Genomic DNA, 16849 nt, shown 5'->3' on the forward strand with positions numbered 1-16849 from the left:
GCTTTTCATGATTTATTATTTCAATTGTTTTGTGACTAAAAGTAAATGGTGGTGGTGGTGGGGTGATTGGAAGTGGTAAAGTTATGGCAATCTCTCTAGTTTAGCATCTTTTATCATTGGAAGATATGTTCATAACTCATTGACTTTTAGCATGTAAAACAGAGGGGTGTGTTTTGTTGTTGTTGCTTTTAGTTGGCTAATTTTTTTAAAAACAGGAAAAAAATTGTTTAAAAACAGGAAAAAAAACTTTTTTTTTTTTTAAGATTAAATGACTTAAGTTTTTAAACTCAAGTGCTTCTTTTTTATGGTTGGGTGACAGGAGTCATGTTTCTAATCTTGTTTTTGTCTTATGATGTCTTAAACATATATCACTGCTGGTTTTTGGCTGACATTCTGCATCTCTGAGAGGGCACAATCTAGGCTTAGAGGAAAACCATGGCATTTAAAAATTTGCTCTATATTGTGAGAAATCAACCATACCATACCATGCCATGTCCTGAAGGCCTACTTGCATGTAGTCTTTGTAGTAGCCAGAATATCTGTGGAAGTGCATGCTGTGGTGCTAGTCCACAATATATTTACAACAATTTGCAAAGATCTGTACTAAAGCAGTTATTTGTATTTCATGGATTCCAGGCTAACCAAATCACATTTTAACATATTTACAAATTATTGCAGGCCTTTGGCCTTACAAGTCGTAATTATGAAAGGATTTATTAATCCCTTTAATAGGGATCAGTCTCTACTTCCTATCTTTTGTTGTCCTGTTACTGTGTAATAGGTATAATAATAATCTTACTACATATTACTACATAGATATGTCACATTGTTACTAATAAAGTCACTGAAGCTTTCTTAATTTTATTTATATATCATAGAAGTGTAGCGTACTATCAATAAATGATTATTTAAAAAATAATATATGTTCATCTTTCACCTTCATAAGCTTTGAAATACCTAATCAAAACTCATTGTCTAAGGCATCTGTTTGATGATAAAATCAATTTATTTTTATTTGATTAATTGAAATGTGGTGACTGTAATTCCTTTCATTTACTTCTCTTATTTTCTTTCCATACTCTGAAAAAAATAGTTAACATTTTCTTCAATTATTAGGGCAATACATTGGGCTACATTCACACTTCATTGATCAGTAAGCTTTTTTCTTCTTCTGTGTCAGACTTCCCATGGGATACAAGAGTGTATGTTTTCAGATGATGTGTTGCAGCAGAAAAGGTGATTGTCAGCAGTAAGCACACTATTGAGTCCAACAAAAGGCTGACACTGCTTTTTTCCGCTTTTGACTTAATCTGTCACTCTTTGTATTTACTGATTTGGTTTTATGATCACTTTTTTATTATTGTAGTGCTCTGCTAGAGTGTTGTTGGTGGCTAGTACAATCTTATCAAGACAGGGATTAAAATAGGGCATCGGAATTATTCACTAGGGTCTAGTATCAAAGATAATTTTGTTCTAATCATATTTTCACACATAGAAAATACTAATCTGAATCATGTAAATTTACACTTATAAGGCACCTCCTTATTTCCCATAACAGAGGAAAAACTGGAATCTTTTGATCTTTGTAAGGCCATATTGGTCAAAGAATTCTGTTAGATCTGAAGATATCTGGCCCTGTAACAGAGCATTCAAGATCCACCCTATCCACCTCTGCTTCCTGTTGTCCAAGGATTATTAAACTGCAACACAATTTATATAATAAATATAATATATTTATATAATAACTCTCTGAGAGCTCTGGTGATTCTTGACTGTCTGATTGCCCTGAACAATGTATTCTGTGATTCTCCATGACCCCTCTATGAATTTCAGCAACAGTAATCCCTGTTGATGGGTTCTTTTTCTTGTATTACAGAGGTGCTGGAAACCTGCTTCAGCCTGACAAATGCAGCCCCCATCTCCAGAAATTTCCTTTACAGTTGTTTCTAGAGTTGTTTCTATGACCCAGCTAAGACTTAATTTAATTCGTCCATCTTCAGGAATAACATGGGATGGCTCAAAATCTCTGTCTTCCAACAGTTTGCAATCATTTTATTCTCATTTTAGGAAGGGTTAAGCATGGCTTGGGTCCTTTCTCCCTTTTGTACTTAAGCCAATCTGAGGTGGTCGTTGAGGAGTACCATTGATGTTGAGTGACAGAAATGGAACAGATAGAAACAGAATGGCAGTTACTTGCCTCTGTTTCTTTAATAGTTTGAAAGAAAAATTTGTAGTACAAATGTCATATGAATACTTCTGACTTTTAGATTACCCTGTGCTTTTTAAAATAAAAGTGAACAGTGAATTTCTAAGTGCTTGCATAACATTTTATTAATGTATGCACACTTGAATCTATTTTATTTCTGCATTCTGTTTTGTCCACAGACAGCCTTTTGATTGATTACCAGTTTACCTTCAGCTTATTACAAGAGGATGATCGCCATCACACTGCCATAAACTTTATAGCAAATCCAGAGCAGGTAAGAAAATATGATTAATTTTAGGCAAGCTTTGAAGAGTCATGACTGAGATTTCCATTATATTTTATCATAATGAAAAGTCTGTAAAGTGTCTATCAGTATTAGAAATATTTCAAATCTTTTTGGAAACTGAGTGCATTTGGTGAGAAAAATTTCTAAATGCTAGATCAATGAGCACAGATCAACTGTAAAAGTTTATCAGCTGGTTTATTTTATTATTAGTCCCACGAATGACGAGTTCTAATATCTTCTTGAGATGAATTATAGAAACATACCCTTTAGTTAAGGAATGTTTATTAGTAGATGAAAAAGATCGTTTATGAATTGTAATTTAAATGTATTTTATACCATGCATTTTTTCATTTAGTTTTGCAAAGACAATTATTTCACTATGTGGTTTGCAATCTGAAAAGATAACTGGTGAAGTTATATTCTTACTTGTGACCTATTCTTATCAAAGCAAAAGAGACAATTGCCGTTGTGTTGGAAGACTGTATATTAGAGTGTTTGTTTTAGCTGAAAAATGGTAGATGATTGTAAGCCTATATTTGGTTCTGTGCACTGGATCAAATACATTCAATATATTCAAATACATTCTGATACATTTTGTTAACTTCAATTATCTTGTTTTTTTGTATCCAGTCAAATAAAAATTTGGATATATCAATTAATGCATCAAACAACTTCAACCTCAATATTACATGGTCTATTGGCTCTACAGGTAAGGGTGAATTTTGGTATGATGTCTTTTTCCCATATGATTTCATGATCTCTTAAGCTGTTTTAACCCAATTGTCTCTTTGTTGCTGATTTTGGTAATAAAACTTTACAAAATGTATTCTTTTGCCATTATCATTATGCCATTATTAATTATATTATTTAAAGCTCAGATGATAATTTGCAATTTGAACAAAGCTTCATTAATATGTTAACTTTCTCTCCTATTCAATTAAAATGACTTTGGTAGAAAAAGCTTGTAGTCTATTTAATTTTTTTAAATGACAGTGTTATGAAATGCTGTGATTTTAATTAAGATAAATTGCTTCCTTAACTACTGTAGAGACTGAGATTTTAATTTCTTTGTTTCAGCGTTCAAGCTAAAAATTTAATTATTAACCTTAACATTGATATCAAACAATAAAGTTCGTCTGTGTGTGCTGATAAAAGGAGCTGCTTATCTATTTTTCTCCAACTTTCAGCCCCATTACTCCTTTTTGTTTTAATAGCAAGGAAGAAAAGCTTTATTTAGATAGTTTCTCTGAATTGGTTCTATTGACTTTCTGAAAATACATCCAAGGAGAAGCATGATGCTTCAATGAAATTGTAATAAAGTAAAAAATAAAAACCTGAAGGTTCAGAGTCTTGGATCAACTCATAAATTTCTTCTTAGATGTATTTCTGTATTTTATTTCTGTATTGTATTCTGTATTTTAACATACCACAGTTTGCAAATTCTATTTATTCCTTTATTTTAATTTAGTCAACAGGAACCTATGAGTTTTTATTGAAATGGAATATAAATTACTGGAATAAACTATATTAGCTGTTTAGCTGATCATAACAACTTTATTCTAAAGTTCATGTAACTTCTATCAATTTTATGTTTCGTTCATGATTTTTTGAAACCAGAGTAAGAGTTTTCGTAAATTCACTGTATGTATGTGAAGAGATACCTGTTCTGATGTCCTGTATCAGGACATCATATGTTATTGTTATTGTTTTTTTTTTAGCTGGAACAATATCTGGAGAAGAGATTCCTGTTGTTTCTAAGGCTAATATTAAGGAATACAGAGACAGCTTTTCTTGTGAAAAATTTAACTTTCGGAGCAACCCAAACATCACTTTCTATGTCTATGTCAGTAATTTTTCATGGCCAATCAAAATACAGGTTAGTACAGTTGTTTTGTGCTTATGGAGATGTAGACATCTTAGCTCTGCATTGAAGTTAAATTTCACTTGTAAAGCAATTGTACAAACAGTATTATTTGCATAATATTACATAGTATTTTCTTTGTAGAGGAGTTCCATAATGATGTTTGTACTTTTGGAGGTTGAGAGGCTTTCTTCTTCCTTTCTCAAATGAGATAGACTTTAGGCTGTCAGTTTTAAGTCTGAAGTTAACATTATTGAACATACTTGTAAATTTGTGATATCTTATGCCTTTAAATGTGTACATAAAAAAAAAATAAAATATGTTTGTACACAGAAACTTGTATGTCATCATGTGATGTGATGACATACAATTATCTACGTATATACATACCTAGATATTTGTAATCTTTCACTAATCATGACCTTTATTAGCCTCGTACTACCTTAAAAGGTTTTATGTCTGCATTGCAGTGCATTATTACATACTTCAGAGTTAATGTTAGATGTATGTGGTTGGAATTTATATTCTTCTTTGACTTCATTGGAATCAATTTTTTTAATATTTTCTGGAATGTGTGGCAGACTAAAAAAAAAAGATACAGTGATGTATTATTTTTTGCTAGAAGTTCCAGAAATATTTTTAATTACCATTTAATTACCATTACTATAGCTGTATTTGTAAATACTGTGTCCCCTGTATCAATCAGGTGCTTTTAATGTTGGATGACCAAGTTTTGGCTATAGCTAGGCTTTTCATAATCAGACGTGAAAGATATCTGTGAATATGTTACACGGTGTCCAAAGATAAATTTGCAGAACTTATTCACACTTATATATGTACTAGTTAACATTTATGCATAAAACCCCTGAGGTTAGGGGTATCTTTCCCATCCACCAATCCCACTTTCTAAGGACAAAACAAGTTTGAATGCCAAATAGCCTTCCTAAACAGACTCATGAAACAATTTAAACTGCAAATGCTTTACACACTCCTTTCATCTATAAGATTGGAAGATACCTTTATCATCATTACAAGACTACCGTTATTAAGGTGATGTATTCTTAAGATGTGCAAATCTTTGTCAGATGTTGGCAGATTGCAGCTCCTTCCTGTGCTGTTGCTATTTGCAGCGTAACACGCTAATAACAATGTGTTTTAATGATTGATAAAGAGAAAAGAGAAAAACCTCGTACTCCACTTAGAAATGAATTCACTTGAATGTTATGCTGAGGAAAAAGAATGCTAAGCTTCAGCTACAGAAACAAAGTTTCAGGACTGTGATATTATCCTCTCTATTTGCCTTCCTAAATTGACAGGATTGTTATTTATCCTTCAACATTTTCATACTGTGATTTGTTCTTCTACAAGGAAATAAGTGAAGTTCATGTTATCCCCATTAATTTATTATTTTTGGTACACTGTCAACAGATAAGGTTTTCAAATGATAAATGGAGTAGGGAACTTTTCAGAGAACACAAATTTAGTTTTCTATGTAAAGTTTATGATTCTCTAGTAGAGAATCATAAACTAGTAGATTTTTTAAAAATCTATTGGTCTTCCTAGGATTTAAGATTAAGAGAAGGAAGTAATGGGTTGTTCCTATCCAGAGTCTGTAATTTCTAAGCCTAGTACTACATCACCTCACAGTTCTCATACCTATGACCTTTTACATCTACATCTGTAAGCGCATTTCATATTCTCAAAGGTGGTTGCAGTCAATTGTCATGTCAGAGAACAGCCATTTAGAGGATGATAATCCTTACATAAATGACGTTACTGTGACAGGGCTCTTTGAGAGGTTCAAGATACTGATGATGAATTAGAGTTTGGTTAGGAATGAGGAACTCTTCTAGATGGTCTCTGAAGGACTTCTAGACCATTTGAAAATTCATGTTCTTGAATTAGCCACCTTTATGTTTCTGTGGTGATTAGACAGCTAGCCCTGCGTTCCAGTGCAGGGCTTTGGATATCACGGGATGCTGGCCCATTCACAAATGGTCTAAACTCTGAACTGTTTGTGTTGCAGTTCTTTCAATGACTGCAGTCATGCTGCATTGGTCATAACATGTTGGTTAAAAGCATAGTGATAATTTATATCAATTCACCACTAAAGGTTTCATTTAATCCTGTTAGAGTTAAAGAAATCATTGCAGCTTTCATGAGAGGTATTTTGTTCATATGAATAAGTAAGATAACACAGTACTTTAGCAGAGGGCTAAAAACTCTCTTCAGCACATCTAGCATGATTCGTATACAATCTGAGTACCAGTCCCCTGTATCTACTTTATTCCTTAGGATTTGTAAAAAATAGATTATAAAAAGAATGAGTTCTTAAGGAAGCAGATATCATGACCTTAACTTCCCTTGTAATTGATATTTCAAGTTGTGTTCATATGAATTTCACCACTCTTCTTTTATGCCTGCTATGTTGGCACTGGAGTTAAGATTATTTATGTCTTTCACTGGGAAGGTTTGGCTTTGGGTGCTAAAATTACTGCTCTTACCATTGCATTTTCTATAGCAGAAGGAACTGTTTTCCTGTCCAAGTCACCTATACTATCTCCATCTTTGCGTTCAGTTCTCTTCATTATTTTTACATGTACAAGAAACAAAACTGTGTCCCAGCATGCAGTTATTTATTTGGATCAGTGTCTTACAGTTGCTTCCTCAGGTACTTTTATTATGTGTTACCTATTCAGCAATTTTTGATTCTTTTTCTAAACTTTAATAAATCCCTCCCTGGTGATCCTAACATAAAATATCCTCTTTCGAAATGTGATTTTCTGACTCTGAAAAAAAGGATATGTGGAGGTTGTATCCATGCAGCAACTTCCTGAAGATGTGTTGGTGTGAGATAACTCTCAATCGGCAACTACCCAGTGACCCATTTTGGTTTTGTCACTGATGAGCCTAGTGACCTCAGAATCTTCAGCACTAGGTAGGAACACTCCAGCACCTCTTCAGCACTAGGTAGTAGTGAATTACTTACCAGCCATAGAAACTACATAGAAACTAAGTATGAAGTTCTGTTCTCTTTAAAAAAAAAATATATATTTACTTTGTAAAATTCTGCTCTATGTCCCCATTACTCAGTGTCCCTCTCTTCCATCCATAATGGCTAGAGGGACACAGCTGGGTGCTTTCTGAGTAACATTGTTTCTCTGCAACACTCAGGAAAATGCATTTAAATTTCCTGATGCTAAAAGCATTTTATTTAGCTATAAGATCTTTTTGTCCTTGACATCAAAGGAGAAGCAGAGATATGTCAAAGCTGCATAAACGATCATTAGAAAACTGGTGATACAGGACATCTTTGGCTAAGAGCTGTTTCCACAAATAGCACTTTTATCAGGTGCAACATGGACAGCCACCATTTTTTTCTCAGAATTCAGTAGTCGTTCTATACTGGCACACAAATTTTGGATATTTTCCTGTTGAACTATTAGAAGAGTATGCCACATATCTCCATTTCCTGTATTGCAGAAGTGGATTGGAAAATATGGATGACATGTAAGAATAGCTGTTATAGGCTTTCGTGGACAACAGTAGCTTATGCATCTTTCAGAAGATGTCTGTAAAAAATATCTTTGTTATAAGACAGTTCAAGTGTCCAAATAACGGGACATAATTTTTCATCCAGATTCATCCTCCCTGTGTTTGACAGTCTGAGTTCTGTAACGCATCTTTTACAGTCCTGACCCTTATGGTGTGCTTATGGTTTGTTTCTCTGTTAAGTAGGACCCCATCAGAAAAATGCAGTCATCTTAAGTTGGCTAGATTTGCGAACAGAGTATATGCGGGAAAAAACAAAACAAAAAACAACCAACCAACAACAACAAAAAAACACACATCATTTGCTTCTGCTTATTTATATATATATAATAATACATATATATATGTATTATTTTGAGAGTAGATGTAATTCAAACTCCAATGGTAATGGAATTTAAAGGCTGTAGCATTTATTTAAAAACGGTAACTTAGTCATAGCCACCACCCCTAATAATGATCACGGGTCCCTGAAATAGTCAGTAATCATAAAGCTTGGGCAAAGCTTGGGCTTCTGACAGCTGCGCTAATATTAATAATAACAGTGCGTTCTTCAGTCTCAGGAAACTAATTTTATGGCAAGCAGCTGGTAACATGTTTTTCCTCTTTTTCATCAGTAGTTCCCATATTTGGAAAAGTATCAAGTGTGTGTGCAGAACAAGCAAATACCCTTAAAGTGCTGTCCTGGCTGTCTGCTTGACATACATGGTCCCAAAGGACAGCATTCCTGCTTCTGGATCAACTGTTTTTATGCACCTATACTTTTTTTTATAACTGATCTCACCTTGTGCGTGAGCAGCAATGTTTTCTGCCAGCCAGTTTTAAAGCAGCTTCTGTTGCCTTGGTGCAGGGAATGCCATTGCTATTACAGCTGCTTAATATCCTTCCTACCTGTACCATCAGAGTGTGTCAGCTGTCAGTTATTAACTTGAGTAGCTCAACTGTGGCTAAGAATAATTCACGCTGTTACTAAGACTCAAGAAAAAAAAAAAAAAACACAACTCTATAAAAAGCAGAAGATAATGATAAGTCTTTTTAGTCATTATTTCCTTTCCTCTTTAATGTGTAAATGAAAGATTCACAAGTGCCATAGTTTTTATTTGGGGAGGGGTGAGAGGGGGTGAGCTTAAATTACTAGGTTCAACATCAACAGCAAAGAACTGCCTCGAAAAGTCAGGTTTAGGTTTGTAGATAGAGGAAATATAGCTTGTTCTTCCTTTTTGATCATGGAGTACTTTACCCCTTACATGTTTCCGTAGCATAGAATAATTATTTTTTACAATGAAGTTAGACATGATGTATGTTGAGAATGCCCAAATGTGTTTTAAAGAAGTATTTTAATTAAACAAGCCTACTGCAAGGTTTAGTAGAACATCATTAGGTTCTATTTTTCTGCACTGTTGTTTCTGAGAAAATATCTTTGGCATCTTGTATTATGCAAGAATATAATAATGAATTATGGTGAAGATTTACATTTATTTGTATGTCGCACAACAAATCATCAAAACTACTTCATATATAAATTTACAAGGGATTTTCTTTTTTTTTTTTTAAGAGGAAACCATTATTTTTTTAAGTTTACTGGCTTCTGTTTCAGAATTGATTTTCTTTCACCCTTTAATAGCCTATCTGTAGCAACTGAAGAAGGGGTTTAATGTAAATCAAGAAGCCTATCTACCCTTGTAATAAAATTTACTGTGTATGTTTTATTTCAATTTTCTTTGTTTTGGAGTTCACTTTGAATATTTTAGCATTCATGAGTGACGTATACTGTTGTAAAACCTCCAATAAGTAAAACTTGTCAAGAACTGCCATCAGAATTTACAACAGTAGCACAACCCTCATTACAAAATCAGCAAATTAATATGAGAGCTTTTTGTATTTTCAGTTCTTACCAAATTTTTCAGAGCTCATGATTCTGTAATCTTTGTTTGGAAAATGTGTATGTGTCTACATTTGGCTGTGATTGTACGTTACATCCTCCCATTAGTGACTGCATACCAAAATCTAATCTCTGTGATTTATGGTTAACAATTCAATTTCTAAGTTCATTAATGATTTTCATGGAGGTTGCTGAATAGCTGCTTATAGCTATGTGTGAAGACAGTATAATTCTTGAAACACTAAACAGGTATTCATGATGAAGTGGATGCATTAGCTTTCAAAATGACTTTGATGTTTTATTACAGTAAATATAAGATTCTTCTTAAAATGAAGTTTTAAAGTAGTATATCGAGAACAAACACCTAGGAAATCCTCCAGATGACCATTTAGATAGGGCTCAGCAAGGAGTATGAAATTCTTTTAGAGAATAGGACAAGAAGGCATCCTTTGGCATTCTTGGACAAGAAAGAGTTTAGACGACTGAGGTATAGTCTAAAATATAAACATATATACGTAGCTTCATTTTTCCATAAGGATGATGATATCGATCACTGTGTAGCATCAGGATTAATTATAACAATAAACACATCTTTATGAAAATTCTCAAGAGAGTTGGATGTTAAAAGGCAAGGAGATTAATATATTCAGGTTAGGGACCACGTAATATTCACCCTACAATCTGAAAGAAGTGATGTGAAATTGCAGGGCCAGACACAAGAGTGTAGAACCACAAGACTAGATAAAAGTTCTTTATCTGAATGTAGGAAATAAGTTATTTGGGTGACAAAGGGTTTAGTAGTATGTAGTGCTTTGGAAGAGATTTGGAAGGAAGATAATGTTATTGTAAATTTTTGTAATATTCTGTCAGGTTTTATATATTGTCTGTCTATAAAGTCCTAGAGAGTCTTGTAGTGGAAAAAGCAGAGAAAAAAGCTAATCTGCTTTTGTGTTAGATCCTTGCAGGTTTATGTAAGCTTCTGACATGTTTGAGTGCAACTGATACTGATGTTTTATAGGCAAACAAAATTTGGGATTGACAATAATTCAGAAAGAGTATTTATAGGATGCTGTCAATGTCAGTGGAAACTCTCATTTAGGACCCCTACTTAAAGCCATTTAAAAGATTTTTTTTTTAAAGTTTTACTATTGGTGTCTCCCCCAAAAATATTTCCCTAGAATATCTGCTTATCAGACTAATAAAACAGAGAAGAGAACAAATAATTATGGATTCCTCTATTAGGAGCTATTATTGTTTTAGTCATGTAGTAAAAGTTGCAGAACCAGGGTACAAGGATGTGGATATAAAGAATCAGTTTTCAGTGGCAAATCATATGGCTGTATGGTACATTTGGTACATTTGCACTTCAGTATTCTGTCATCTAATTACTCTTCTGGGCATGACAGACTAGAAACATTTACTTTGTTTTATAGAAAAAAAGTCTGGAAATTCAGATTTTTATCTCATGTAGGATTGCTTCTTATATCTGATGAAAATATATGAAAATATGTTTTTCATTCTTTCTCAATTCAAATTAAATAGAGTATTTACTCTAGACTTAGGGTTAAAAAACCTGACTCCGTTAACAGAAGAAATTCAAAATTATATTGAAATTGTAATCAGTGGGGCAGCAGTGTGGAGATAGTTATGTCTCTTAGAATTTCCTTTCAACACTAGATTCTAAAACTAAATTTTCATTTTGTTTTTAAACACATTAGAAACCATTACTAAAATTTCTGTTTTATAGTTGCATTATTACAAGTATATCTTAAAAGTGTAATTATTGCATTAAATAAAGTAGACAAAAATTACTAACCAAATGGGCACTGTTATGGTAATTATGATTGCCATTTTTTTTTTCTCCTGGGTTAATCAAATACAATACCACAAACCTACTGGTTCTTGCCTTTGGAAATTGTACCTCTATAATATCTATAATTTATTTCCCTGCAGTTGCAAGGCCACTTGCATAGAGAATAAATCACAAGACTGTGTAACATTCTCCAAAAATGTAATGTACCCAAATCCTATATGGCTTTTTCCAAAATGCTTTCCATGAATCCTGAGAATATCTGGGTGTATTACTAAAATGAGGAGTTGTTTCCTGGTTATTATACCTTTATTTCTCTAACAAATAACAATAGAGCTGCTAATTCTGTTTTCTTAAAATACAACTGAATGAATTTTCTAGCCATATTGTGCCAACTTCTAGACCACTCCAATAAATGTAAACATTAACTTCATAACTTTCCCTGATACATTTCTTTTTTCAATCACCTTAGAAATGGGTTCAACTGTAAATATTTAACGTAGTTGATATAACTGTTACTTCTCAGAAAGCAGAAGCGCTGTTAATAGTTTAGCTGATGATTTAGGGAAGCAAAACACCTAATTAAGAGATAATTAGTCCTCAATGATGCATAGTTTTAATTGGTGTATAATTTAAATTTCTGAGATAAGAGCTCCTGTAACTGATGTGCCAATTGTATAGGGTTTTCTTTTCCAGAAACCAAGACACCATCTACTGGTAACTGTTTAACACAATAGAGATGTCTAGATATTCTATTTCCTAATAAAAATACTCTCCCTGTGATTTTTAACAAGTAGATATTGAGATTATTATTATTTTTTTAATTTCCATTTCCCTTATCATACTTAATTAAGTAAATTATAGTTAGAACATTTAAAATGAAAGAGAAAATACTGCTTAAAGAAAGATAGCTTTGATTTGTTCAAAACATTTGATGAGCTGTAGGAAAAGAAATAATTCATTCTTCTTGAGATTTTGGAAGGGAAGAAACATATCACAGAGTATAGAATTTTTTTATTATTATTATTTAATATATATAATAAAGAAAAGAAAAACCTTTAAAGATTAAGATTCCACCTGAAGAAAATATCCATGCATTTTTTGAACTGCAGAAGTCTGTAAAGGTCATACACAGTGGCTCCCATGCAGTCAGAGTAATTTTAAAGTAAATGTTTGGCTCATAGGGAGTCAGAATGGTAATAGGAAGATGGTAGGGAATAGATATTTTCATCCTATTTATCATGACTGTCATTTCTAGAAACCTTAGTTTCTCTCTCTAACCAGGGTTTCATAGATAAATGTGAACAACACACAGGATTTCTGTATCTTACATTTCTGTTTAAATTTGGATTTGTGCCAAACAGGACCAAATTGCATTTTGTTAATATTTCTTAATAGAATTTCAGTGGCCATAATCAACTTAAAAACTCCAGTGTAAGATGTTTGTGAAGTGGGCTTCTTTGGAACCCCACATCTGGTGAGTAGTGATGGGAATCTTGTGAGTCTCGCCAATATGGTTGTGCCCCTGACACTGTCAGGTGCGTTGGGTTTTCTAGTTACAGTAGCTCCTGGGTTTCCTAAGGTTACATGAATTTTTCTTGGTCAGGCCACTGAACTCAGCTGCAAGATACCTCAACCTACTGAATCCCATCCAAAACACAAGCCAAGTTAATGTAAAAAATTTTTTACTTAAATGTAAAAAAAAATGTAAATCTTCATCATTGGACTGTTCCTCAGAAGCAGCACATGGCCACTTGTCCCATGACTTGAAGGCTCCAAATCTGACCTCTTGAGAGCTGAACCAATAGAGTTTCTCATGGTCTCTGAGCAAGTGATTTGGGAAACAGTACTTTCCAGCTCTAGCTAAACTTGACAGCAACGACTGGAAACAGCTCTGGGCTTTTGTTTAGGATTTAAGAGCTTAATTCCTATGCTGGCTATGGCCAACTAACTAGAAATTATAGAGGTGCTTACAGATGTGTTTGCAGAGCTGACAGCTCTCCACAAGCAGTGACACTTCAAAAGTTAGGCCAATTTTTCTGGAGGAACGTTCTCAGGAGTGAGCTAAGGCACCATCAGCATCCTTTGCAAGAGGAAGATTCTATCTTAGATTAATCAGATATTCATGCTTAAGAACATTCATTTTGGTAAATCAATATTTTTGATGGAATTCTAATGTGTAGGAGTTATTGTAGCCACAGATACAAGGAGTTAATCTTTGCATATGCTACTAAAAGAAGATCCCTCGGAATTTTCTCATATCGATACCTGGGACCTCTTAGGTATTTTGTTGTTGTTGCTGAAGTACTTCCTGTTGACCTCTACCATTTTAAAATCTATGTATTAATTTTGTACCAATATGGTCAATGTATGAATTCCTATTACGAAATAACAAAATTAGAAGTTAGTGAGACTACAAGATTTTCAAATGAGAGCCATTCCACAGTTCCCTGTGGATTAACTAATGCTCATTCCTAAGGAACAATCAAATATTAGCACAAAGTTGAGCAGAATCACAAACTGTCTTTAGCATTAAGACCAGAAGGCGGATATTGGGGAGGTGCTCTGATCTTTCTCAGATTATAGTGTGAATGCTCACTCCTTTAGACTCAGCAAGACAATGTTAGGTCTGGGATTCTGTTTGCTTTCAGTATGAAATGTTGATTAATTTTCTTTTTAAAATATTTTAAGGATTTTAAATTGTGCTAATGGTGTCATTTTTATAATCTCTCCTGAATTATTTGTTGTTAGGAAGCTATATTTTGAAGAAACAAAACAAAAATAAAAAAACAAACGAACAACAGACACATCAAACTGCTTGACCTGTGTTACACAAACATATTCTATGCTGTGAGGGAGGCTGTATGAACAACTAACTGTTAGGCACAGTTAGCCACGTAGGTAATTGTTTTAAACAAGAGAGTGGAGAGTTTAAGGTCATCTGTTCTTTTAAAATCTGGCTATAAGTACATTAATTACTTTTCATTGCTTTTCCATGTAAACATTTGATTCCATTGCTACCTTGGTGTTGTATCTCATAGATGATAAATCCAGAAGGGGCTGCTATGATCATATAATCTGAAATGAGACATAAACCAAAGCATAGGCTTTCACAAATTAATTGCTGTTTGAATTAGACAATGTATTTCAAAAAAAATATTCAGTCTTGGCTTCAGTATTTCTAGTAATCGGATGTGCACTGGAGTCCTACTAAATAGTTCTGACTTAATTATTGCACTGTTTAAAAATATATTATTCACTGAAAGTATATCTCTCCATGTGCTAGTCTTGAAATATAGTTTTCTGCTAGAGAGAAGAGCTTGTGCTGTTGTAAATACTTACAATGTGCTCCATCACTTTTTCTTCAGTCTTTCCCCAGTCTTACTGTCATTCTTGCAGTTTTTCTCTGAACCCTCCAGTATCCCCTGGGAATTACGGATGCCAGATCTGGATATGCAACCTTAGCACTTCCTTTCCTGCTCTGTCTTCTTGTGATTCCAGTCCAGCCTTTTTGTGACATTCATTATTTTGTTCTATACAGCCAGGATTGCCATAGTCATTTTGTCACAGTTTTAGGAATTTAATTATCTACCATAACCCCGTATGTTTTTCAGTGTCCATAATAGCATAATTTGGATCTTCATTTTTTATTCCACATTTATAGTATCAAAGGCAGATTTTATTTTATTTTATTTTTTTTAACCTTCCACTTATCCTCTTGTCCTATTATCTTTGCTCTTCCTTCAACATGCCATATAGAAATTTATTAATAAATAAGTTGTTTTCTTTCCAGTTACTGACAGAATCTTTAAGCAACACTAGGGAAAGAAGATGCAAGAATTTCACAGTGCCTTGCATTAGAAACACATTGGTACAAATGTGAACCTCTATTTGCAATTACATTACACATTAGTTAGTTGAATACATGTCATGTTGAAGTTGTATTATTCATTTCTTAAAGTGATGATTTTGTCAGAAGGATTAGTACAAACTTTGGATGTATAAACGAGAAAAATATCCAGAAGTTATTTTTGTATTGCTACGTATGTTGTTTGGAATGAGTGAGGAAATAATCTGTATGAGTGAGGAAATGATCTGTGTAGGTATGAATTGGAGAGTTGTGGTAACCTGTGGAAATGGGTGAACTGCTCACTATAGAACACTTGTTTTGAACACATATGTTCTTTAAGTTAAAAAAAAATAATATTTTTAAACCAATATGCTCTACAAATTTTAGTACGTTATTCCTACACCGTTACTACTTATCCTACTTGCACCTTATTGTTCCTTCAGTGTTTCATTCTGTTACCCTTCGATGACCATACATTATAAAAAACTGGGGGAAAGTGAATCTTCTGACATTTCTTCTGACTGACTTTCCTTCCTTTTTTTTTTTTTTATTTCATGATGTTCTCATTTTACTTTCTTAGCTTTTCCTTTTATTATTATTCTTTACTGTGACAAGAAAAATACACAAGAGTGGCATTGTTGCAGATTGCAGTCTTGTTAAAATTGCCATATTAACTAGAAGTCCAGGTAGTGAAAAACCATTCAAGCTGTCAGATATTCTCAAATGAGTGAAATAAAAGCTGTTTATATGTATATAGAATCATCATTACTCCTTTGTCTTGTAATGCCATCTTCTTGCAAGCATTGAATTGTTTTCATTTAAGGTAATTTTTATCTTTTATTCCCAGTTGTAGTGTCTGAAAAATTCTCTGCTGTGTCCATAGTTTTATAGAAATGTCTGATTTTGCTGATAACATTTTTGTATTAATTACCTCTAACTGAAGGGTTTCACATTATGCTTCTTCATCAAATTAATAGAGATATAGCACAGAACTTACTTGCTGTAGGTACAAAATTTCTGAGCCTGAGAAACAAAATAATTTATGTTGGAAGAACCTCTTAAGGCTTCTGGTCCAGCTACCTGCTCAAAGCAGGACCAGTTTCAAAATAAGATCAGAGTGCTCATATCCTTGGCCATTGACATTTTTTCTTTAAAATTCACCATTTCTCATGCTGCAGTTTGACCATTGCATCTAATTCTCTTTCTGTGCACCTCTGAGAAGAGCCTGTCTCTACAACCCGCTCATTAGATAGTTGGAGGCAGCAATAAGATTCCTTCTTTGCTCTCTCCTTAAGACATTCAAAGTTAATGACTTACTATGCGGTAAACCGTGAGTTCAGTGAATTTACAGCATACATTAAGATCAATCTCAGGAATTCAGTGCATTCTCCTTCTAAGTCCCTCT

At 33.5% G+C, this 16849-nt stretch overlaps 1 protein-coding gene across 14 annotated transcripts in view; it reads left to right on the forward strand.

Annotated features, from left to right (window-relative positions):
• ATRNL1 (attractin like 1) overlaps window positions 1–16849 on the forward strand; it is a 487687-nt gene that overhangs the window by 202387 nt on the left and 268451 nt on the right. For all 14 annotated transcript variants that reach the window (XM_068688793.1, XM_068688795.1, XM_068688794.1 and 11 more), the window contains exons 22-24: window positions 2386–2480; window positions 3123–3201; window positions 4211–4368. In XM_068688793.1, the coding sequence (XP_068544894.1) occupies window positions 2386–2480; window positions 3123–3201; window positions 4211–4368 (332 nt within the window). The remainder of the gene's footprint in view (window positions 1–2385; window positions 2481–3122; window positions 3202–4210; window positions 4369–16849) is intronic.

The sequence above is a fragment of the Anas acuta genome, chromosome 7 (assembly GCF_963932015.1).
Source record: "Anas acuta chromosome 7, bAnaAcu1.1, whole genome shotgun sequence".
In the NCBI taxonomy this organism is placed as follows: domain Eukaryota; kingdom Metazoa; phylum Chordata; class Aves; order Anseriformes; family Anatidae; genus Anas; species Anas acuta.